The 25,747-nt window shown below is 39.0% G+C and overlaps 1 protein-coding gene across 2 annotated transcripts in view; it reads left to right on the forward strand.

Moving 5' to 3' along the window:
- The window catches only part of ANO6 (anoctamin 6), a 187,082-nt gene that overhangs the window by 101,955 nt on the left and 59,380 nt on the right, over positions 1-25,747 (forward strand). For both annotated transcript variants that reach the window (XM_059402953.1, XM_059402954.1), the window contains 5 exons: positions 6,064-6,192; positions 20,704-20,769; positions 21,699-21,986; positions 22,204-22,317; positions 24,341-24,456. In XM_059402953.1, coding sequence (XP_059258936.1) covers positions 6,064-6,192; positions 20,704-20,769; positions 21,699-21,986; positions 22,204-22,317; positions 24,341-24,456 — 713 coding nt within the window. The remainder of the gene's footprint in view (positions 1-6,063; positions 6,193-20,703; positions 20,770-21,698; positions 21,987-22,203; positions 22,318-24,340; positions 24,457-25,747) is intronic.

The following is a 25,747-nucleotide window of genomic DNA, read 5'->3' on the forward strand; positions in this document are numbered from 1 at the left end:
AGCACATTCCAATTCAATGTCTGAAATTTCGGAAAACATGTCTACATCGTTGAACCCACGACTGATGGACCATACCCTAAAATATTTCTCCCTTTTCCTTTTGGAACTTACTTGGTAATTTTATGGGCTCCTTCTATATTACCATTTCCCCACTTGCCCCATTTGCCTGTATGGTCTTTAGGATCTCATCAGTGAAACTCAAGAGAATCTACTGAATAGGGATTAAATAATAATATAATTCAGTTAGGTCAAGAATAGTAATTGGCATTTCACAAAAGCAGTAATTCAGTTGGACAGTACCCATAAAAATGTTGGCACTCTCTAATTAAAAAGTGCAAATGAAAAAAAGATATTTTGACGATCATGGGGAAAGTGAAAATAACTGAAATCTAGTGAGGGTGGAAAAGGCATTTTCCTACTCTGCTGGTACAAGTATTCATTTATCATAAATATTACAATGACAGTTTAGTGACCTATATGTCAAAAGCTTCTGAAAAGGCTGTGCCACTTAAAATCTTCTAGAATTAAGCCCAAGGAAATAGTCATTGAACATGTGCACAGATACACATATACAAGGATGCTCATTGCATCAGTGTTTATAAAAGCAGCAAATTGGAAACAATTTATGTGTTCATCAGAAGAGGAAATGTTTATATTGTAGTGATTAAATATGACACAGAGCTTTAGATCAAGCTAGAAAAATGTCTGTGAGAGATGTTTATAAAACAGTATGTAGGGTATGGTACCGTTTTGGTTAGTGTGTGCGCACGCATGAAAACCTGAAAGGATCTACTCCAAAATACTAAACTCAGCTCAGCTCTGGGAGGTGGGATTACAGATGACTTCTGTTTATTCCTTTTTACACTTCCATATCTTCAGAATTTTTTTAAATTGAGTATATATTACTTTTATCATAGGGGAAAAAAGGTAAATTTTTTTCCTAAGAAAAAAGTAAACTGAGCTCATGCTATATGCAAGGCTCAGCAGAGAACTCACAGTGAACAAGACATGGCCACTGGCCTTCAGAAGTTAATAGCGTGGTTAACAGAGTGGGAAAGGAGACTGGTGTGTACAAATATTCCGGGTCGGTCTTGAGTACACCTGGATCATTACAACATCACCATCAAGGGATCTTTGTGGAACATTCTGACATGCTTGACTCTGAAACTAACCAGAGTCCTTATTCTGGATAAGCCTTCCTCCTGGAACGGACCCTCTTTCTGCTGACTTCCTTCCCTTTAGTGTTCCTGAATGCCTGAGTCCAGTCAAAAACATGCTTGCTCATCCCTTTCAAGACACCAGTTAACTGACCTGACTTCTGATTTGGCTCCCGTGTGTGTCCACGTATTTCTCCTTATCCCTGTGAGCAGGTCACTTCCTCTTTTCCACGCTACTTTCCACAATACCAGTCTTTCTACCTTTGGCATCAAGCCTTCCATACCGGTAGGGCTTGGCATTTTTCTTTCTACTTTGCATTTTCTCACTATTTGTTTTTGCAGACGGAAGAGAGGATCTCATAGAAGGAAAGAATTTGTCCTGGTTGCTTTTCTCTCTACACAGTTGTGTAAAGCATAGAGGTTCCACTATTATTTATGCTTTGAATCTCGCGGAATTCTCCTACAGTTAGGGAAAACACTTCAGAGTGTATCTCGTAACTGTATGGCATGTAAATAAAATTCCACTGTGCTCCGTATTTTGGGAGATCTAAATATTTACATAAAGGCTTTTGCTTCTGAACTTCGATTTCCCTAGAACTTGCTATGTGCATGGATTCAGGGTTGACTGAAAAATTAAAACATCCAATATTTTCACTTTAGTTCTCTATGATTAAAGTTGGCTTTTTTTTTTTTTTTTTTTTTTTTTTTGCTGTTGTGTCCTTCTTGAAGTTAGTTAGCTTTGTTTTACTGGTCTTAAAGATGGCAGGGAGTCACATTTTTTCCACATTCACATATCAGTTGCTCTTTAGTTGTCTGAGTATTTTGATACTGTTTATTTTTCGTGATGTAATTCCTCAACCATTATTGTTAGGCATTAAATCTTTCTTGCATCCTGCTTCCTATAATTACCCAAATAAGCTTGGACTACTCTCCAATATCATAGTAAATGACAGCCCTATCGGGAATAGACTATTTGACAGTTCTGGACATAGAATCAGATATCACTTGCTGTCCAGGGAAAGTTTTACTCATGCTTACACATGAAAGTTTGAGCAAAAATCCCAATTGGACTGCTTTTTATGTAGATCTTGGACAAATAACTTAAATTCAGCATTTTAAGCTCTAGGAATAGATGCCTCTATTATGGAATGGGACTTCTAGTCTTGTTTTGGCAGGGTTATTTGAGGACCCAATTTGTGGGCACTTGAGAAGGATGAGATTGGACAAATGTTTAGCAGCAAATTATTTCCCGGCCTTGCCAAGTGCTGTTGACAGGGATCGCGTGAGGCTGCTTTAGTAAGATGGGCCACTCACCTAGAACAGAGCAGTACCACTCACACGGCGGCTGCCCAGCTCCTGTCTTAGCCCAACCCTTCTTTCTCCACCTGGAAGACAGACCTCACCATCGTATGACCCTTCATATACCAGCAGCATCCTTGTCAAGAAGGCTAAGGCCTTATTTAAGCCAGAGATTGCTTATGAGACGTTTCCCTACCAAATAATTCCTGGAAGATGCTCGTCTTGGACTTGTCTTTCTGTCCAATAGGATGTTCTTTCTCAGTCTCTTGTCCTGTGGTAAGTCCAGAGGCCTTAACTGAATCCTGGGGCGGGACTCATACCCATCCATACCCCTTAGCCAATAGCAAAATTTTTTCAAGTTCCTAAATTCACAACTCTAGCTTAAAAGCACTGGGTACAGAATTTTGCTGCTTGCATTTTTTATCCTGATTTGGTTAAGGCAGTTCCTGCCCTCTGGGGCTCTTTTGTTGAAGGATCTGCCCCACAAGTAAAAGAAGGCAAGAAGCCAGCTGAGAGGAGGGAGGCCTGGATGACATCATTTGCATGGATCACACCAGACCTCCCTTCTTATCCTCTCTCCTCTTGTCCTCAGCCAGGTTCTTCCTGCTCAGACCAGCATGTCTCCTCTGCATCCCAAGCATGAAATGTCAAAGGCAACAGCCAAAGACAGAGGTGGTCAGGTCCCCTGTTCCTCGGTGGCTGGTAGCATGGGTTTTGATATAATGGCAAATAAATATGTTTTGTTTTGTTTTTTAAACCCCTGCAGCCGTTAACTTAAAGTACAACATTAGGTCACGTGGCCACCAAGGAGTAAATGAATGTTCGATTGGTGGAATCTAGTATCCTCGGGATCATTGAGGGCATTGGTTATTTTTGTGTCCTTTGGGTAATACTTAATAGTGCAATTGCCAGATCCTAGGGTAGCTCTATTTTTAACTTCTTGGGGAACCTCCATACTGTTTTCCAGGGTGGCTGCACCAGCTTGCATTCCCGCCAACAGTATAAGAGGATGCCTCTTTCTCCACATCCTTGCCAACATCTGTTGTTTCTTGTGTTGTTCATTTTAGCTGTTCTGACAGGTGTGAGGTAGTATCTCTTTGTGGTTTTGATTTGTATTTCCCTGATGATGAACGTCAACAAGCATCTTCTCTTTTGTCTGTTGGCCATCCAGATGTCCTCTTCAGAATAATGTCTGCTTTCAAGGTTTTTGTGTTTTATCTTGGTGCCATTGGACTTGGTCAGAAAGCATAAAGATCTGATTTTGAGTAGGGACCAAGAAAGGCAGAGAGTTCAGGACTAGACTAATTCATCACTGAACAATTAGTCGTTCTTTAAACAAGTTTATCAGTATTTATCCTGAGAGATTACTAAAACTTTACTTCATTAAAGCAAAACTTTAGGAGAGGAATTAGTTTTTAATTCTCTGTTATTTCAATGTCCTATTGGGTCAGTTAGGGCTGTAGTAGAATTATTACTGAAAACTCCAGCCTTTAAAAAAACCCCAGTTTTGTTCCTAAATCAGTCTTTTTAAATTTAGGCCAGATTTCTTGTTTGTAACCTATTCTTCCCAGCCCTGCGTCGATTCCTCCTTCTTCCCAATTGCCTAGTAGGAAATCTGCTGCCAAGAGATGGGAAACCTGGATTTCATAGCAGCAGAAAACTGGCCTCCTTTCCTTGGCATTGCATTCCAGTAATACCATATCAGAGTTTGACCTAGTTATTTCATACAGACGGCTGATGCCAAGTCACTGAGGCTTTCCTCCAAACAAAGGGCCATGGTCTTCTGTCACCCATGAAAGGCATGCATACAGACCAGATTACCTGGGAGCTGCCCTCTGGCCCGTATGGCCAAGCAAGGGCCATGCTCAGGACAGTGCCGGGAGCCATAGGCAGCCATGTGGTGTTCCTTCCGGGTCTCATGCTTCGGACCCTCACGTCAGTGAGTCCGGCTCGCTGCCACCAAAGGCAACAGAATGTGGGCTATAGAGAACAAGTGGCTTTTGTATACTTTTCAGACATCTGTAATGGTGACCAGGTTCCTGTGACTCCCTTCCACCCAACTCTGCCTTCCCTTTGCTGTTCTAAAGAAATTATTCTTTTCTTTTCTTTTTTTCCTCTACACCAAGTTTTCCCCTAGCAGCCACCCTGGCTGTCACCAATAGTGACATCTTTATTGAAAGGAAGAGAAATGGAAGGACCCCAAAGGACTTTGTGGCTGAAATGCAAAAGACAGGGCTTTAGCACTTTTGTATAGCTTGAAACACTTTTACAGTGGATGGGTGTTAAAGAGCTGAAATTGTAAATAAAAGAATCAATAGTGGCCCAGCCTAAGGCAAGGATGTGTCTGTTGTCCTGGCCCCACTGTGCTCTGGCTGGTCACACTGCTGGTGGTTAGAATCCCTGGTGAAGTGTGACCGGTGTGAAGGTGTGTGGAATCAGGTTACACCAGCAGCACATGCTCCACAGGTGAGGCAACCCGCTGAGTGGCAGGTGGTGTGACTGCGGGCAAGTAAACCATCACCCACCTCCTGGTGGATACGAAAGGAATGACAAGTATCTTGTATACATTCAGCAAAAGGTCTCTCTTCAAAAGTGTGAAGAAAGGAAGAAGGGGCAATGATTTTTGTATGAACTAATGCTAAAGTACAGAGAAGAATTAATCGCATTTAGGGATTAAGCGGTTCTACCAAATGACTACAAAATGCCATCCCCCCATGAGTTTTTAATGAAAAAAGTTACAAATTTAGAAATGTTACATATCAGTTTATAAAGTAGTCTGATTTTTCCACAGCAACAGAGTTCACATCAGTGTCCCGCACAAACTGTGTGAGAAACACAAACCCAAGTCTTTGCTTAGAGCAAATTAAAACAATTCCTTTCAAATCCACATGGTAATAAAGATTGTTTAAACGCTGTTAGGTCTGTGTTGCACCATTATTTCTTTATTTTTAAGCCATAGGGCTTTTAAGCTCTAAACTAAAGACTCATTTATGATTGTCGCTGGGGTCATTTGTTTGTTTTATTTGCTAGGCAAGGAAGGGTATCTTTTGTGGATTCAGGAACAAATACCAACAACCTCTGTAGCTTTTGTGTTTATCAGAGCGTCATCTGGTGTATGTTTAATGTTATAAAGTGGTACTTTCCGTGAAGTGGTGAGATCCCATGAGGAAGGTTAGAAAATATGGTTAAGAAGCATGAGATTTTTCATGAACGGTGCTTTGTCTTTGATTTTTCTTCCTAAAAGAAGAAGAAACTAAACTTCTCTCCTTTAGATAGGCACCTCTGGTTACTGTGTTTATTTACAAAGTGGTAACTCCTTTGCTGCTCGAGGAGGGAACAATTCTGAGATGATTGTGTTTACACAGGAAATACTGATAAATTCCCATGTGTTTGTAAAACAATCCTAAACTGCTTAATTTAAGGACTTCTTTCACTTAGAACACGCTATGCTTGCAAAGATCATGGTGACCTTGACCTCTTGCTTAAGCAACTAGCAATGGATTTCTTTTTCTCTATAAACACACTGATGTACTGATTAAAACTAGAAAATAAACACTTATAAATGGACACTTAAAAATTATGTTAAAATTTGTTTTCCCCCACACAGGAAGAATTTAATGGGAAACCCAACTCCCTTTTTTTTAATGATGGTCAGCGAAGAATCGACTTTGTTCTAGTATATGAAGATGAAAGCAAAAAAGAAACCAATAAAAAGGGTTCAAATGAAAAACAAAGGGTAAGTTTTCTGTGTGTACTATTCTCCTTTTTATTTCTTATATTGTGAAGTGAAAAAAAGGGCTATTTTTATGTAAGCAATAAAGTGAAACTGATGTTTGAGGTATCAAGTACCAAATATACCTTTATATTTTCCCTTCTCTTCATTCCCTCAAGGCATGTTAAGAGTTTTTGTTATTGTTGTTGTTGTTTTGTTCATTTGAAGCCGAAACTTCCTCAGGCTCTTCACCTCAGTGGGTTTCATAGCAGAGGGCAGACTTTCTCCTAAGGAACTGTACTTTTTATTTGTAGAAGAGATTGACATTAAAAGCATACTTGGCTATTTGTATGAGGTGGGAGAGGAAGCTAATGATTAATAATGATTGCCAGCAGAGTAACAACTAGTATTCAGCCTGCGCTCATGGATAGAATGAGCCTCATACATGCATTGTCTCACATCCTTTTCATAAGAACCTGTGAAGTACATTCTGTTACGGTACCGTTGGAGTTGACAGAAGTGACCCTGAGGTTAAATGATTGCCCAAGATCACCAACTGTAGGATGAGAAATAGTGAAGCCATGGTTCGTGACTTTGTCTTGAATGGAGAACCCGTGCTTGTCACCGCTCCCATTTTCTGTCACTTCCCTTCCTTTTTATCCATTACCGGTCAAGCTGCTCCTTCATCCCTTTCCTTTTCTTCAGGCTCTTCTAAGTCACTAGACTATTTTAGCTTCAGACAGTAAACCATTTAGTAGGCTAGGGTTATTTATTTATTTTTTTAAGATTTTATTTATTTATTTGACAGACAGAGATCACAAGTAGGCAGAAAGGCAGGCAGAGAGAGAGAGACGGGGAAGCAGAGAACCCGACTCGGGGCTCGATCCCAGGGCCCTGGGATCATGACCTGAGCTGAAGGCAGAGGCTTAACCCACTGAACCACCCAGGTGCCCCTAGTAGGCTAGAGTTATAACAAGTGCCTGGATCTTCTTTCCCTGAGCTGAAACTGTATTAAACTGAAACAGGACAGAAAGGAGAGAGCACACATATGTTACCGTTTCCCACTTTGAAAATAACTCCCTCATTTTTTGTTTTGTTTGTTTGTTCTCACCTCTGTGCTATTATATCCACACAATTTTAATTGTCCCTCTCTGGACTTTTTCTCTGAAATTCGTCATTCTTAAATCTATTGACTTCTGCCCATTCTTTCAAAACAGCTGATGAAATCTGCTTAAAGTGAAGCAATCATGCCTGCTTTGTTTTGTTTGTTTATTTTGGAAGGGGTAACTTTAGAGGTTTGTCTTTGCGTGATACCTACAGTGTAAACCCAGGCATTGAAACTTGGCATTCAAATTCTAATTCTGCTACTCTATGTGGAGTAATTCCAATGGATACAACAGACCAGCCCTGAATTACAGTGGCTTGATACAATAAAAGTTTACTTATTGCTCATGTCCAGGCAGATGTGGAGTCCCTGTTTTAAGCAAGATGGGTTTAGGGGTATTGTGGGGGGAGAGACGTGCTCTGTCCTTTGCAGTCATCCAGGGACTTGGGCTGACACAGAAGCTTTTCCATATTTAGCAGGTAGTTTCCAAGATCATCCTGGGCATTAACATAACTAAGAGTTTAAGAGAGAGGATGGAAAAAGGACTTGTGCTTCTTTACTACTTTGGCCTGGAAGTGACAACATCGAATGTGCCACATTTCTCTTGGTCAGAACTCAGGAAAGTGGAGCCGTTTCTGCACAGGAAAGCTACACTATGGAAGGGCAACAAGGATCTCTGGTGGACAGCTGGCTTGTCTTGACCACAGCTGTAACTGGCTATATGCTTTGAGTGAATTTTCTGATCAGTATCTTGTTTTATTATTATTTTTGAGATGTATGTCATTTTTACATTTTGGCTTTTTTAAAATCAGGGTATGTCTTACATATGACATATCATAATTTCATTGGCTGAATTTTTCTTACTGATATGTAAAATATTGGTTCATCACACACTGATGGCATCTTAGATTCAGGAAGTGGGAATTCCAATACCCAATCCATAGGATTATGGTTAGGATTAAGCACAATATTATATAGAAATATTATATAGATTGTTAGCACATATTAGATAATAGATTTTAATTCTTAAATCTTTTATTTCCAGTTTTCTTAACACAAAGTATTAGTATGAACAGGCATGACTCCTCTTTTGTTATATAATTTATATATATGTACGTGTGTGTGTGTGTATGTATATATAAATTTATTAGAATACTATACCTTAGAATGTTTTATCATTTTCCTGTGGACACTAAGATATTTTATGTGCAGTCATAGTCACCATCAAATATTCATTAAGCATGCATATGCCAGTGAAACTGCATTGAGCAATATAGAAAGTTAAATCTAATCCATTAAAGTGTAAAGGAAACAGTTCTGGTTTTAGACAAGAGCTTTACTGCCATGGTGAAGGAGCCCTAGAGCTGCTTTCATTATTAATAAGTGCTGCATTGGTTTTACACAGAAACGTAGGTCCCAGGGTAACTCTTATAAATCAGGAGGAAAAAATCATCATTAATTTGGCAATCTCTGAACTCAGTGGAGAGATGTACCACAATGTTGGTTTTTATAAGCCATGCTTTGAAGTGCTTTAAAGTCTGTATTTGTACAATTTACTTAGATTTCACCAGACTTTAAAGCTCAGCTTTGGAATCATTTTTATTAATCAGAAAAATATTTGTGAGTTCCATCATACAGGCCTTATTCAGGATTTAGGACTCCACCAGAGAAAGGCAATATCAAAATTCTGTTTTCATTGAGAGAAAAAAAAATTATGTCTAAATCATGTTGATTTCCTAAAGTAACACCAAGGTAGACTTTAACCAGTGACTGATCTAAAGAGTATCATTATGTACTTTCTAGAAATAGAGAAAGAGAGAAGTCATAGGGCCACAAAATATAGAGGAGTAAAAGACTGCATCTTTCCATGAGCAAAAGAGAAAATATTTTCCATAGCCAGATCTGGTTGAAGCAACACTATTTGAAGCAACCAGTGAAGCAACACTGGTTGCTTCAAATGGCATGTCACTATGTCCTCCTATATTAGTGAAACTACTTTAGGAACTTCACACCTTCCTTTAAAAAGTATAAATCACTTACATTTAGATTAGGTATGGGGAATGACTGTAAGTTGTTTCAATAATATGTGCCCATTTAGCCCACTGTTCTTGGCACTGAATCACTTTGAATTTTTTTTTTTTTTTTTTTTTACAGCAAGAAACAGGAAAACCAAACTCAAAATGGCTTAAGTGCTAAAGGAAATAAATTTTCTCACTTAAGAAGTAGCCTAGAGATAAAATCATTTCTGGTTAGGTAATTCATTAGTTTAAAGAGGTCATCAGGAGTTGAGTTCGTCACATCCTTCTGCTCTGCCATCCTCATATGCTGCCGTTCTTAAACTGACTTTACCTTGTTACAAGATCACTGTTGTACTTCAAGGCACCTGGAGGTGGGAAAGGGAATGCCTTTTTTTTTTTTTTTTTTGAAGATTTTATTTATTTATTTGACAGATCACAAGTAGGCAGAGAGAGGAAGGGAAGCAAGCTCCCTGCTGAGCAGAGAGTCTAATTCCGAGCTTGATCCCAGCACCCTGGGATCATGACCTGGGCCGAAGGCAGAGGCTTTACCCCACTGAGCCACCCAGGTGCCCCGGGAATACCTTTTTTAAGGGGGAAGAAAGCTCCCCCTAGAAGGACCCTAAGCAGATTTCCCTTCACAGTTCATTGTCTATCTCGGGTCTGTTCCAAAAATGACTGTTGGCAAGATGAATGGGATTACTTAGCATCATTAGCATAGACAAATGAAGATGAGTCTTTCATCTCTTAAACTGCCTAATCATCCAATACCTGAAAAAGCATCGGGCTTTTCTTAGTAGTGAAGAAGGGGGAAATGACTGTTCGCTAGGTAGCCAGCGGTGTCTGGAATAGCACATGGTTAATTATATCTAAATATGTTTGATGTACACTGGGAATAACAAAGATGTTCTAAATGAAACGTCCATATTTTTTTCCCAACTGTTTCTCCTCAGTTTTGTTAGTAATTTTCCTTCCACTTCCTTTGTTAGACCTGCAAACAAGTGGCAGAATTGGTCTGTTTTGAAATTTGTTTGTATGACACTTGATATCCCTTCAAATAGATGGGTTTATGACCAAGGGAACTCAGGTGTCAGTAAAGAGGGTGGAGGGGTCAAGGCAGCATGAAGACAGTATAAGCAATCCCGAGTAAGTTGTTTAGTTTCGCTTTCTGTCTGCGCAATCCATTCCTAAAAGTTAATGGAAAATTTATGTCCTTGAAGTTTATGTAAATTTTGTGTATGGAAATGTAAATTTGTATTTCATGCCTGACTTTAAGAATTCTTTAGTAGGTAGCAGAAGGATCTAGCCTGTGGAGATCATAGCATAAGAGGGTTTTAAGAAATGAGCAATCAAATTAAATCATATCCAAACTTCAAATAATGTGAGACAACTAACTAATTGGTTACAGATCCTGTGAGCTTTAAAAACTGTTGCCCATGGTTTTAGATGAGTTATCATAAGGCTGGAAATGTTTGCCTAGAAGCTGGTTGAGATTCCTTTGGACATGTTTCAAAGCTCATCAAAAAGTTCTAGTACAATAAATACATTACATCACTCCATTTACTGAGGTCTTACATTTTTTAGTAAACTTTTTATAACAGTGTCCATGAAAATCTTTTACTTTTTTGTTTGTTCGTTTCAGTGTAGAGTTGAGTAAGACTCCAGACTTTAGAGTACTCCGTGCTCATCACAAGTGCACTTCTTAATTCCCATCCACTCATCCACCCCTCCCCCCCCCTTTGGTGACCATCACTTTGTTCTCTGTGGTTGAGAATCTGTTTCTCGCTTTGACACTCTCTTTTTTCCCCATGAAGATTATTTTATTTCTTAAACTCCACATATGAGTGAAATCATATGGTATTGGTCTCTCTCTGATCTTGTACATTTTAATTAACTACTCTTATTTTAAAATTTTGTTGAAATTTTCAACAGCATTTTAAATTGTGGTTTGTGATTTATTGTGTATTAAACATCTTCATTGATTTTCATCAGTTCTACCCAGAAACCTTGATAAACTCTTTTTAGTTCTAATAGTTTCCAGTGTGTCTTGTATGATTTCTCAGGAAAAGACCAATTATCTATGAATGATGAAAGCTTTGGTCTACCTTTGCCATTTTTATACTTTCCTTTTCTTACTGGAGTGCAATGGCTAAGACCTCTTGAATAAAACCAGTAACGGGGCGCCTGGGTGGCTCAGTGGGTTAAGCCACTGCCTTCAGCTCAGGTCATGATCTCAGGGTCCTGGGATCGAGTCCCACATCGGGCTCTCTGCTCAGCAGGGAGCCTGCTTCCTCACCTCTCTCTCTGCCTGCCTCTCTGCCTACTTGTAATCTCTCTCTGTCAAATAAATAAATAAAATCTTTAAAAAAAAAAATAAATAAAACCAGTAACGCACGGTAGTCAGCATTATAGTATTCCTGATTTTATTGGGAATGTTTGTACAGTTTCACCAAAATATCACACCTCTATAAGATTTTGGCAGTTTTCTTTAAAAAAAGCTTAAGGAGTCCCCTTCTAGTCCTGGATTGCTGAGCATTTTTATGATAAGTGGGTTTTAGGGCAAGTAAGTTTTCCAAACTTACTTATTTATACAAACAACCTGGAGCACTTGCTTAAAGTAGTTTTCTTGACCCCATGCTTGGAGATTCTGACTAAGTAGGTATCAGATGCTGCCTGAGCAATCTACTTTCCACAAGTAAAGAAGATGCCTTTTATCCAAGTTAAGAAATATTGTTGTTGAGACCACCTTCTCTATGCATACAGCAGCTACTCCTTTGTGATCTTTATCCCTTTCAAGCTTATTACTTATGAAAATTTAGTATAGTTGATTTTTACTAAACTTGTGCCTTTTTAAAAGTGAGATACAGGTGACTGTTTAGAGCCCCCCCAGGACAAATGACAGCTTTTTCATTCCAACCTAAGACCAGATCTCAGAAGGAGCAATCAGAGAAAGAAAAGGATTTTCTGTTCTCCACATCCTGGTGACCTTTCTGTCTGTTTTAAGAATTGGGCCCCAGGTTACTTTCCACTTGAGGAGTAAGAACCAAGATTTGGATTAATTGCTCTCATGCTGAGTACTCAAAAATAAAACCAAACATGCTTATACCAGCAACACATTTTGTAGCTGTAATTTGAAACTGTCGATTCTAATTTACTTTATTCCTTTTAACCTACAATCTTAGTATAAATAAGTAGGGTGTAAAGAAAGGAGATAAAAATATAAAGAAGAGGTCTCTGCCTTCGTCCAGAATGCTAGTGAACTGAGGTCAGACTGGATTTTGCTCCCTAAAACAGAAGAGAGGACACTTACCAAAAGTTACTGGGGAGGTAAAACCAGCCAACACTGGTTGCCATCATTTCTTCTTAACCTCTCCTAATATAAGCCTGAAGTTCCCAATTCATGGACTATCTGTGGCAAACATGTCATTTCCAGGAAGTATTTTATGCTGTTCTGATGCTTCAAAATCCCTTTCTGCCATTCCTTTTATTTCTTCAACTTGGGGAAGATATGCCAATGTTAAGTCTGCTCAATCATGTCTTCTCTTTTATGAGGCTCCATGGAACACATTGCTTTCTGGGAGATCCTCAGAACATTATATTTCTTTTGGATAGGTTTTTTTTTTTAGTTGTGGTAAAGCATTAGAATATATTATTAATAACATCTCCCATTTTCTTTGGCTAGTAGGAAACTCAGAAGCATATTTACAACGGAACTCTAACTTCTGAACAGGATCTATGGTTAATAAAAAATCATTTTATTTATTACTCTGATACATCACTTCATTTTATTTTCCTGGACTTTACATTTGTCACTCTGTGTTTCTCATTTAACTGCTTTATTCTTGATGTTATTTCTGTAAGTGACCTCAAATACTTTTTTAGCAAATCATAAATAAATAAATAAAGTTAATGTAGTATTTGCATATGTAGGGAGCTAATGACTAGAAAAATTATACTTTGCAAGCTAAAGTCAATAATAAATGATTTCTGAGTTATCCACACTGTTAATTATCATCTATTACCCACAAATAACCATACATTTAATACACATAAGACTTAATGAGAAGTCAAGCCAGGTGATCCCTCAACAGATTTTTTAAAAAAAATATTTAATAAAACTTAAAACTTAAATTTAAAAAATTTAATTTAATTTAAAATTTTAAAAAAATTAATAAAAATTTAAAACTTACTTGTACTACAATGTTTATATTAGTTGTCTTAATTTTTTTTTTAAGATTTTATTTATTTATTTGAGAGAGTAAGAGAGAGAGAGAGAGCATGAATGGGGAGAGGTCAGAGGGAGAAGCAGACTCCTGGCTGAGCAGGGAGCTCGATGCGGGACTCGATCCTGGGACTCCAGGATCATGACCTGAGCTGAAGGCAGTTGCTTAACCAACTGAGCCACCCAGGTGCCCTCAGCAGTGATTTTTTATAAGTTGCTTTTTCTCCTTTTCTCAGAAAATTTCTCTTCTCTAAGTTACCCACAGAGAGCATTTATGTCTTTTGTAATTACACCTAAAATGTTAATTTAAAAAAGAAAGTCAGAAGTTAATATTCACTTCCATTCCATGCTTATTATTTAAAATGTGCATCCTTTTTTCTGCCCCCTAGAGAACACATATTATCTACTTGAGTAAATTCCTCATCAGATTGGTCCACTAACATTAAATGTTTTATCACCAGCCTGTGAATTTAAATTAAGTCCCAATTAAATTATTTACTCTGCTTAGCAAACCTTTTTGAGCACATGATGTATAACTAATAAATAGTACTTATAGTAGTTAGTAATTTTTTTTTTGTACAAATTAAGGACCTTTAATGTATTCGTCATTCATCTTTGTAGGCTTAACAAAGATTGGCAAGTTGAAAAATATGCTGACAGTACCATCAGTACTTTGCCCAACAAGTATTCAAGAATACTTGAAATTAATCTATGCATATATTCATTAATCCCAACTGATTTGTGGTTTATTATCATTATACTGTGTTCAGTAACTTTACTTCATAGGCATTACAATCCTTGTTTTTCTTATCCTGTGAAAGCTGGTTGACTTAAAGAACATGGTAGATTGGTGTTTACAATCAATACTATTGCTGTATAATTCACAGACCATTCCTGTGACTTTATTAAGCCAGATGAGATGTGTAATCTAAAGTGCTTAGGGGCAGAAAGCTTCCTTAATTATGCCAGTCTGTCCTTCGTGATTTTGATTGCTTTTGTTCTCTATTTCTCTGACCGCTGTATTAACCTCTCAAAAGAGGTATGAATAAAATTCCAGTTTCTGGGGTGAGATAGGTACTCTTTATCCTTTTTTACTTTGAACCTCCAGCACCAGTCTCCACCCACAGTAGTGGAAGCACATCCATCCTTTTCAGGAGGTACACAGGTCCTCAATGATTACAGTCATTTTGGATTTACTTTAGGTTAAAAAAAAAAAAAAAATCCAGGTCGCAATGCCAATGAATTTGTTCCCCTAGGGACAGAAGAATTTACAGTACAATCTAAAGTATGACTGGGCATTTTTCAGAGCCAGAGAGCCTAGTTTGGTTATTTTGTGCTGCTAAATACTATAGACTATAGAACATAGTTTAGGTTCATATATGTAAAGTTTTTCCGATAAGGCACATAGATGATCTTTAGTGAAAAAAAATGTGTGATCTCATATTTATTTTTTTCAACAAATATTTATTGAACCATGGCTATGCCAGTCAATATGCAATATTAATTTTCTTTCATTTTTAACATGGAAGATAGCTCTACCCTAATTTTTTAAATGTCAAGAACACTGTTACTTATCTAAGTATAAATTCTACAAGGAAATGAAGATAATGATTTCATATTAAACAGACTGAAGCAATCTTTTCTTAAGTAATCAGTCTTTCCCTGATATGTGCTTGTTTGACAAATACCGTACATATGCTAATTTACTTTAGCTACCTGACAAACCAAGAAAACTGGTTTGATCAATTTTTAAAATATTCCACTAGTTCTTTGTGAATTGCCTTGCCAAAGGAAAATAACAAGAACTGTCTTATTAAAGTAACTCCAAGGTGATAGATTAAGATGTTTAAGCAAATAAAAATGTCCTATCCTTGATTCAACTGTTTAAGTATTTATAGTGAGTGGTAAAATAGAGGGCATTATAAACCAACTCCAAGGTCTACCAATTATCTTGAGAGAAATCAGGTAAATATCTCAGGAGTTCTTTATAAAGAACTAGATAAGAACTAAAATAGGATAAATTAGTACAACCTTTCTGGAGGGCAGTATGGCAGTACATATTAAAGAACTTAAAATTGCATACGCTCTTTGAACAATTCTGCTTCTGGGACTTTATCCGGAGGAAGTAATAATGGATGCACAAAGACTGTTCTACAAGGATTTTTATAATAGTGAAAATTAGGAGCAACCTAAATATCCAAAAATTTGAGATTTGTTAAATAAATTATAGTATATCTCTCTGAGAGACTATTACCAAGCCATTAAAATGAGGTGGAAGAAAAGTATTTCTAAGGTTTTCTGCATCTTTGATATTCCCGTGTGCTATATACACTCTTGTCAATGACCTCCCTTATTATACAGAGAAATTAGGGAAAAGTAAGAAGTTACAAAGATGTGTTCACAACCTTCAGAGAGTGAAGAGGACATACACACACACTGTCTCACACAGATATACTCATTTATCAGATAACAAAGAAGGTAGTCCGAGGACCAGGATGACCAAGTAGTATAGAAGAATCAAGAGGGAGAGCAGAGTAACTCAGCACTAAGATCCAGTTCTTGGAGTTATAGTAAAACAGTGTCATTGGTGTCCCACTGAAGGGGGGTCACTGGGTGCAAGTGGATTGGGGTTGCCTGTTCTTATTCAGATATTTTGCATTAAAAAAGAAGAGGTGAGCCCCTAAGGCTTGTAGGGGAGCGAGGGTTTAGTTTTTTGTTTTTTAAAAGGAATAAGGGAAGTTGAGCATGTTTGAATGGAGAAAAAGAGAATATGGTAATGGCTAGCATGTTTATGGCTTATTATGTATAAAACATGATACTGAGGGCTTTTATATCCCTGATCATATTTAATCCCTAAAAGACCCTCAAGATGAAGCTATTTCTTGTCCTATTTTGAAATGAAGCTACCAGCGCTTGTATGATTTACATTATTTTGCCCAATGTCACAGAATCTGGATTTGAATTTTGACTTTGAATCTAACTATCATGCCATTATTTTCTAAAAGGAAAACAAAAACTGAAAGAACTAAATGGGCTCTTTAGTAGACTAAAATGTGAACGGAGAGAGTCCCGTGAAGGCAGTAAAGAGTTGTAGCCTCAGTTTAGGAATTCTGTAAAGAAGGAGCCAAGTCTTACTGTCCAGTGTTGAGCATGTTACCATCACGGTGATAGAGCCGATACAACCAAGACGGGAGCAGTTTGTGTTTCATATGTTAGATGACAGAACTGCCTTCCTGTGGGGTTGGTTCATTTCCAACTCTCTTAACCATTCCCCTTTACCATCTAGTAATTCAGGCTCCAGGGTGTCTAGAAGACACTTCATGCTCTGAATGCCCCTGAGCTATCTGGTGCTAGCACACTCCAGAATTAAATTGTATCTCTTCATCTCTGTCATATCCTGTAATACTTGTAAGCAAAAGTTCATGGAACATTCTGGGGGCCTCAGAAAAGGTGAGCATGATTGCTTCACTCAGTACTTTTATTCCTCAGTCCATTCCAACTTAACAGGCAGCCATCGATCTGCCATCTGCTCAATTTATTCATTCATTCATCAGACATTTGCTGCATGTTTATTCTATTATAGGTCTAAGTGCTGAGGATATCGAGATTAAAAGACATCTCTGGAGGCAAGGATGGTAATTGAAGAGTAGCTAAGGCCATGGAAGGATTTAATATTGCTAAGGATGGGAAACATTTGAAGTGTCTGTTGGCTGGGAGTAAGAGCAACGAAGAGGAAAGAATAAAGAGAAAGAGAAAAAGAGAAGGGATTGCTGAAGCAAGCTCCAGAGGAGAAGTGAAAAGGATGCAGTCTTCTGACTCCAGGAGGAGAGATGGTATCTAGCTGTTGATAAGTAAATAGAAAGACACCTGCAGGAGTCCCCACGAGTGGCTGCCATTTTCTCTGCAAGGAAGGAAGTGATGTTACTAGCAGAGTGTCCTGGTGTGGAGTGTGAGGAGCTCCTTGAAGGTATGGACCAGCTCCCTAGTGGATGAGTAGGGACCAGAAAGGAGATGGCTGTGTATCCTAGTGGACCGAACTGTAGTAGTAACCATGAATTTGTAATAAGGCCAGGTAATGCAGTTATGTGTTTCTTTCTGCCAGTACTTAATTGTTAAAATAGCCGTTTATCCACTAGAGAAGTTCCTCTTTTGACTGATTCTCCAGGTCTTCTCATGAGAAAGACATTTGTCTACAAGAGTGAATATCCTTGGGCCTGAACCTTTACATTCTAACTGAAATCTTTCCTGACTGACTTCAAAAGGATACAGAAGACACAGTCATGGATCCTGTTAATGGGTCAGTCTGGGTTGCCCCTTGTACAGATGCAGGATGAGTCATCTTCCCTGAAGGAGAGGAAGTCAGAGTGTCTGGTGTACTCAGAGCACCTGCTCCCCACTGTACAGTGATGTCGGTTTCAGCCTAACAACTTCTCCCTAGTTCACGGTTACCGAACCAGTCACGATTCCTGCTGGCAAGTGACAGAAATGAGCTCTAACATAAGCAAACAAGGAGTTTATCAGAGGAATGTTAGGGAGCTCACAAGTTCCTCTGAAGGGTTGGACATATAAGATAAGCCTGGAAACCAGGCAGCTGGGAGCAGTGCCCCAAATCCCACTGCAGAGCCATTCTGGGAGAGAAAGCATGGTTGCTGGTCAGTGGCAGCGGCTCCGATCTGCTGTAACCTCTACTTCGGCTATCTCGGGAACTGGCATTTGCTTTCCAAACTACCCTCGAATGAGTTCTGTTGGGCCCAGCTTCTTTGTGTCACTGGCTTCTGAGAGAGGGTCTGGAGGGGTTGGTCTGATTGACAAGGCCTCGCTCATGTGCAAATAGCTGAACTTCACAGGAGACCAGGAAGGAGAATGTATTTTTTTCACCAGTATAGTGGGCATGGGCTGTGGGGAGAGCTGCAGTGTTGAGGGCGCCTTAAGGAACAGCAAATGCCTGTTACGTTGTCATGAAACACACGAATAAATGTTTCAGTCCTTCTGTATCAGAAGAAGGTCTTAGGTCATTGGACGCTGAGTTTCTCTCTAGTTCCCCCATAGCAAACTACTTTAAATTCTTTGAATTTTCAGTGCTTTGAAGGATGCTCTCAGGAGTGTTTGTAGAAGGAATTAATATGCATTTGTTGATTATAGTCTTTGAACAAGCCAGCATTCGGCATAGACTCTGTGCCAAGCACCATGTTGAACATTGTTTGCAGGATTAAATATGCTTTTACTTTTTTTGTTTTTGTTGTTGTTTTCTATTACTTGTTTATTTGGAGGGGGCAGCAACAGAAAAAGAGGGAGGGGGAGAACCTTAAGCAGGCTCCACGTCCAGTATACGGCACCCGATGCGGGGCTCCATCTCGCAGCCCTGAGTTCATGACCTGAGCCAGATGCTTAACCTACTGAGTCACCCAGGCACCCTTGAAAAGTGCTTTTAAGCAGCAGTAAAGAAAGAAGCTATCAGGCACGAGAATGGGACTACCATGCAAGAATCAAAATGCAGGTTAGGATCTGGAGTGAAGAAATACTGCCTAGTTTGAAGCAGGATGAGTCTAAAGGAGATTCCCAAGCTAAAATTGGGGATATAGCGGGTCTGGTTGCTTGTTCCTGTTTAAGGGAGTGTAGCTCTTGCTGATTTTTCTCTCACTATTGCATGCTCAAATTGTAAGAAGCAATTAAATGTATTACATTTGTAAAGCTCTTAGACCAGCCTCTGGCGTGTCGTAAGTACTGTATCACATCATTTACTAAATAAATAAAAATCATACCAATATTCTGTTTCTGATACTGCCACAAAAGATGTTAGGGATTCCACTTGGACTCATATTTAACCAAATACTACGTGTATTTTTTCACTTCTTGGCCTCTGGCCTTTTTCATGCAGCACCATCTGCTTTCTGTTTATTAGCTGCTTTCTGTGTTCTCAGCACTTTGATGGCACTGCAGCTCAGCCTTTCCTCCTCCCCTTGGCAACTGGCAAATCATGAATGGCGCTCCCTGGGCAAAGAGGTCTTGACTGCTGTGTCCCTTGGATTACCTAGGCCATGATCCACTAATTCCTTTAGCTTGTTAACTGCTCAAGTTAAGACAAATGTTTTTTGTTTTGGGGGATTTTTTTGTCCAACTTTTTCACTTGTCTTCAGTGGGTGAATTGGTCTAATTAATCTTCTGTGATGACTAGAAATGGAAATTCTAGTTTACGTGCCTTATGTGGTTTAAATTCTACAATCCTCATGAGAACCTCAAAAGGAAATTAGGCTTTCTCTATTCAATAGAGAAGGAAAATGAGGCATAGAGAGTTTGTTTTCTGCCAAGGGTCGAAGAGCTGATAGTGATGGCACCAGAATTTGAACACAGGCAGTCTGGTTGTAGAGTTTGTACGCTGAACCCCTGTCTTCACTCATTTTTCTGATTTCATGATGCAATATAGCTGTTTCATCACCAAAAACCTTCTTTTAAAAGGTTAACTAAGTCTCTACCTTGACATGCTTTCCTTACGGCTTAGGACACAACCTGACAAAAGCCTAGCCAGATAGAATTTAATATCAGTAAATATGGTACATTCTGCACCTTTTCAAATGGCCACGTGACACAGACAGATCTATTATCAATTCCCTGTTTTTGTAGGTTTATAGGTGTTTTATACCTTCATGGACATTTTAATCTTGCAGAGAAAAACATTCTTTCAAATTTTGCCAAAATTGTTTATTTTGTTTGTTGAATTTGTTCAAGGTATGTAGAGATGAAATATATATATCTGAAATTGGAACCATCTGTATGTCTGATATGTCTAGAATGCCAGATCTGGTAAATGACATCAGTGAATGGGACTCAGAAACCTCCTTTTTTGTGTCAGACTGCTTATAATTAAAAAAAAAAAAAAAAAAAGTTTTGGAATTGAATCAAAGCCAGAGACTTTTATGCATCCCGAATGGCCAGAAACCCATGGGGACAACCAAGACCTTCGAGAGTGCTAAGTGAATCCAAGTACACTCCATTGCATTTCATCGCAGGAATCCAACACACCCACAAATCACCAACAGCAAGAGCACCTTGGTTGCTTACGTGCCCTTTTGAGCAGATCTATCTTTTCATCCGATTCAAACTGGTTTGATTTGGTTTCGTTTGTCTTTAAAAAGACTTTCTCTGTCCTTGGCCAAACTACAGGGCCTAACATATTTTTCAATTTCTTTTGACAGAGAAAAAGACAAGCATATGAATCCAACCTCATCTGTGATGGCCTGCATTTAGAAGCAACAAGATCGGTAAGTGTTGGATCCTTTCCAATTCCTAGCTGACTGTTGCTCTTGGGAAGCTACATGTCATTTGGGATGCTAGACTGGTATTTGAAGCTTGCAATTCGAGTGATGTCCTAGGCTGGGCGGAAAGGGGGGGGCATCCCTCAAAATCTGCATTATAGAATGTATTTGTTTCTGATCAAAGTCAGTATACCTTTTTTAGGAGCCAAAGAATGTAATACTGAATGCATGTATAAATTATCATTTTCTTCTTTTAAGAGCTTTTAAAAAAGATCTCTTATTTTATAAACAATGGCTTATAAAAAGTAGTGAATATAAGAATAACAAAAATAAAAATCCTCTATATTCTAATTATACATAAATAAATCTTGTGGTCCCACTGAACTTTTTTATTCCTCAAAACATATCTGTTTTTCCCTTTCAAAAAGGGGGATGATTATTTCACAGTTTTATAATTTGCTTTTCTTTCTGCTAATATGTAGTAGATGCATTTCTATATTGACATCTTTTTCTTATGGACACATAACATGACATTTAAAAGATATATAATATACTAATGAGTCCTGCTCTGGGTTAGAAATTTTACAATTATCGTTAAAATAACACTGCAGTGAATAGTCTGATGTTTTTCTTTTTAGTCACCAATTTGGGTGGAGTGATAGGCAAATTAACAAGTTTGCTTTTTCTTTATTTAAAATAATAGTAGTTTTCTGAAAGTATAAAAAGGATTTTAATTACTTGCTCAATAATTTTGAACCAAGAAATTATCTTTAAGGCAAAAATATCTGATGGCATGCAAGTCTGTTTTTATTTTATCTTCGTCTTTACCAGCGTCCTATATTTTGACTACCAGCAACCTAAGAACAATCCATATGTGTTTCAAAATTATGAAAATAATCGGTTTCCTGGTTTATGTTTTTATTCTTCCATTGTAGGTTTTGGATGATAAGCTTGTGTTTGTAAAAGTACATGCCCCATGGGAGGTGTTATGTACGTACGCTGAGATAATGCACATCAAATTGCCTCTGAAACCCAATGATCTGAAAACCCGGTCCTCAGCCTTTGGTAATTTCAGCTGGTTTACCAAAGTCCTCCAAGTGGATGAAAGTATCATCAAGCCAGAGCAGGAGTTTTTCACTGCCCCATTTGAGAAGAACCGGATGAATGATTTTTATATTCAGGATAGAGATACTTTCTTCAATCCAGCCACCAGAAGCCGCATTGTAAGTCTAAACCAAATGTAGTTGCTGTCTTCGAGTAATTTGGAACCTCCTGCTTGAATAATTAGTGGTCTGGTGTGCTTGGTTTAGTTTCGTTTTTAAAAGCTCTCCCCTCCCCCCAACCCCTCACTGAAAAGGAAGCAGATTCCTATTACAATAGTAACAATAATTGGGTAGTTACACATTAATGCATTCATTTTGTTTTATAAATTTTTTTTAGGTTTACTTCATCCTCTCTCGGGTCATGTATCAAATAAGAGACAATGTTAAAAAGTTTGGAATTAACAAACTTGTCAGCTCTGGGATCTACAAAGCGGCTTTCCCTCTCCATGATGTAAGTCAAGTGGCAAGAACGAAATAAAATACCCAAGGTGTACTTTACTGTGAATAGAGAAGGGGCTAATCTTCTTAACCTTGAGTTTCTTCTTCCATAAAATGAAGATAGTCTATGACAAGGTTACAAGCTCATTGAGGGCAGGAACTGGGTTATTTTGGGCCATAGAGAAGGCCATCAGTTTGAACAGTCAATGAACGGATGATGGAAACAGCAGGCATCTTGTAGTGCGCCTATAGAGCTCTGCTGGTGGGCAGGTAAGAGCACGGGCTCTGGGGCTTGCTCTCCCACTTTCGAGCTGGATGACCTCATAAAAGTCACTTAGCCTCTCAGTACCTCAATTTCCTCATCAATAAAATGGGGATAATTATCATACTTACATCATAGAGTTATGCCATAGAGTTATGAGGGTTAATTAAATTATCTCTGTCCAATGTTAGCACTATCCCTGGCATGTAGTATAAGCAATAGCTCTCTTTATAATTACTGACAGATATTGTTATCAACTAGAAAAGTATTGGTTCTTTTTAAGTAAAATACGTGTTAGATCTTCTCACTCATAATTTTCTAGAACACGGGCTTTTTCGCCCTGAAATACCATTTTCTTCCTGTGTCCTAGACTATCATAAGGCTTTTACAAAGGCATCTGTCAGAGTTCTCATCCTGATGGCAATACTGCAGGGTGTTGACATTTTTTAAGGACTCCGTTCTGACATGACAGCAGCTCCTCAAATTCAAGAGCACTTCTGTGGCCGATAACATTTCTCATGAAATGAGAATTGTAAAATGTGACTGCTTCAGACCCTTAACGATTCCATAAATGCAGGGATATTATATTTAAGCTCTTTAGGTAAATTCTGTCATTGAAATAAATTAAATACTATATTATAGTGTGCTATAGCTTTGTCACATTCACTATCAATTTTTCTGAATCTCTAAGACCAAGAAAGCCAAGAGTAAGATCGATCCTTCTGCTGGGTAGTACGTGTATGTGTGGATGACGACGTTATTGAAATGTACTGTAGATGATAATAAACTAGGATACAAAAGAGCTACTTGAGGCACATGTGTAAATAGAGAGCAGAGAGCTGAATGGAGTAGATTCTGAATTTCCTGGTGAAGAGACCCAATATGGCAGCCCAGACTGAGGGTCCATGTGTTTTATATTTGGTGGCAAAATTAGTGAGTATAGCATGATACAAACGCTAGGGATACTTAAGAATAGCTGTCATGAATATTAATGTGGGATGCCAAAGTTCAGTAGTATTCAGTTGGCATCCGCCCATGCCCAGTTCTTTCCCGCTAAAGCCTCTTTCAATTGCAGTGATCCCACATCCAGCCTAAGGAGTGATCTCGTGTGGCATTTGGAAGGGAAGTGAATGGAGGTCAGGACCTATGTTAAGGCTTACTTGGTGATAAACTGGTTCTAGTATAGGAGGGAGAAAAACGAGTCAGATGGGAAGAGTGACTGAGTTTATGTAGAGGCAGGAACCTTTGTTTTTTGAGTAAATAAAGTATATAATATGTCATACTTCTTTGTTGTTCATATTCTGCGTGTTGTTCCAGAGTAACTGCTGAACTGGGGGGGGACAAAGATGCCTGGGTTTTAGAATTGACCTTGGTACTAACCAGCTAAGGCCCTGGTTCGTCCCGGGCATCCAGGGAGAGTGTGGCTAGCAGGTGTTCCTCCACTGTGGCTGTTTTGCACTTGAGCAGCCCAATTTTTAACTGTTTAGGAGTTGGCATGCTTGTGGGATGTAAGGCATCTCTAGGGCTCCCACCAGGTACCTGAGGTGTTCTCTAGGATTATAACAACCAGGTATTCCTCCCCACCCACAATTGCAAGTGGCCGCAAGTGATTAATAATACCACTGGTTGAAAATCACTAAGAATTAGATGATCCATCCATCCCTTCCAGCAAAGGAGAGCCCCCTAATCCTGTGACGTACGAGTACCATATTGAATAAACAGTTCTGTGAACACCTAGTGCTTATATGCTCACTTGTTTGCTTCTGCTTCACAGTGCACCTTCAACCATAAGTCAGAGGATGTCAGCTGCCCGAGTGAACGGTACCTTCTGTACAGGGAGTGGGCTCATCCACGAAGTATATACAAAAAGCAGCCCTTGGATCTTATCAGGTGAGGTGTATAGAGAGCATGCCAGTGGGAGGACTCAGATTGCTCTCTGGCATCAAAGTGACAGTATTCGAAGAGGATTGGCGCCCAGGGAAGCTCACCCAGACCCCTGAACTTCGTTGCCCACAGCGTTTTTTTGTTTTGTTTTGTTTTGTTTAAGATTGGTGTTTATTTATTTATTTGACAGACAGAGATCACAAGTAGGCAGAGAGAGAGGAGGAAGCAGGCTCCCTGCTGAGCAGAGAGCCCCATATGGGACTCAATCCCAGAACCCTGGGATCATGATTTGAGCTGTAGGCAAAGGCTTTAACCCACTGAGCCACCCAGGCACCCCTGTCCACAGCTTTTTATTGAGGCTTTGTTAGATAGGCAAGAGTCACTGAGTCATTGCCTTTGTGGCTCAGTCTCCAGCCCCTTCCTTTCCCAACATACTATGGCTCAAAGCCCCCCAGTCCTCCAGTCACATGGTTGGTCTTCCTGGCCTGGCCAGTCTCCGTCCTGAGTCATCCCATTAGCACAGACTAAGGGCCCTCCATGAGTCACCTCACTGGCATCAGCTGTTGGGTGGGGTCCCAGGGGTTCTTCGTGAGTAACAAAGACACCCTTATCATGGGCAATTCCAAAGGTTTAGAGGTTACCTCCCAAAATTGGGAATAAAAACTTACCATAGTCCTCATTACACAGGAGTAAATGTTAGATTTAGCTTAAATTGTATGGTAAGAGATACAAGTTTTCACTGCTTCCCTGTATCTGCTGCTAGAAACTCTTTCACTATATCTAACAAGGTATGATGACTAGCTCAGCATTTATTTTCTGAAAACACCAAGGTCAGCTGCTTTCCAGAAACTTTTGTTGTTTGGGCAAGGCTGCTGGAGAGAGAGATAGACCAAAAATAATGAAGAAACAAATAAAAATAAGCAAAGAAGTAAACAAAATTTCTGATTGAAATGAAGAAACGCCATGATGAGTTGGGGTGAGGGGAAGGAAGTGAAGAAAGTTACGTTTGAGCGGGCAACAGATGAACTAGGACCTGGCGAATGAAAAGGAGCCAGGATTTTGTGGATTAGAAAGAAGTCATTCTTGGCAGCTTGCACGATGGCCCATGAGGTCCAGGGTCACTGGCAAGTGTGAGGAAATATAGAAGACCTGTGCTAAGAAGAGAAGAATGAGACACAGGTTAGAAGGGGGGTGGCTGGATCACGGAAAGGAGGTTAGATTTTAAGGACAGTGAAAAGCACTTGTGATGCTTTAAGTACTCCCATAATTTTGTCTCATTCACACATTGCAAAGATAA

The sequence above is a fragment of the Mustela nigripes genome, chromosome 6 (genome assembly GCF_022355385.1).
Source record: "Mustela nigripes isolate SB6536 chromosome 6, MUSNIG.SB6536, whole genome shotgun sequence".
Taxonomy (NCBI): domain Eukaryota; kingdom Metazoa; phylum Chordata; class Mammalia; order Carnivora; family Mustelidae; genus Mustela; species Mustela nigripes.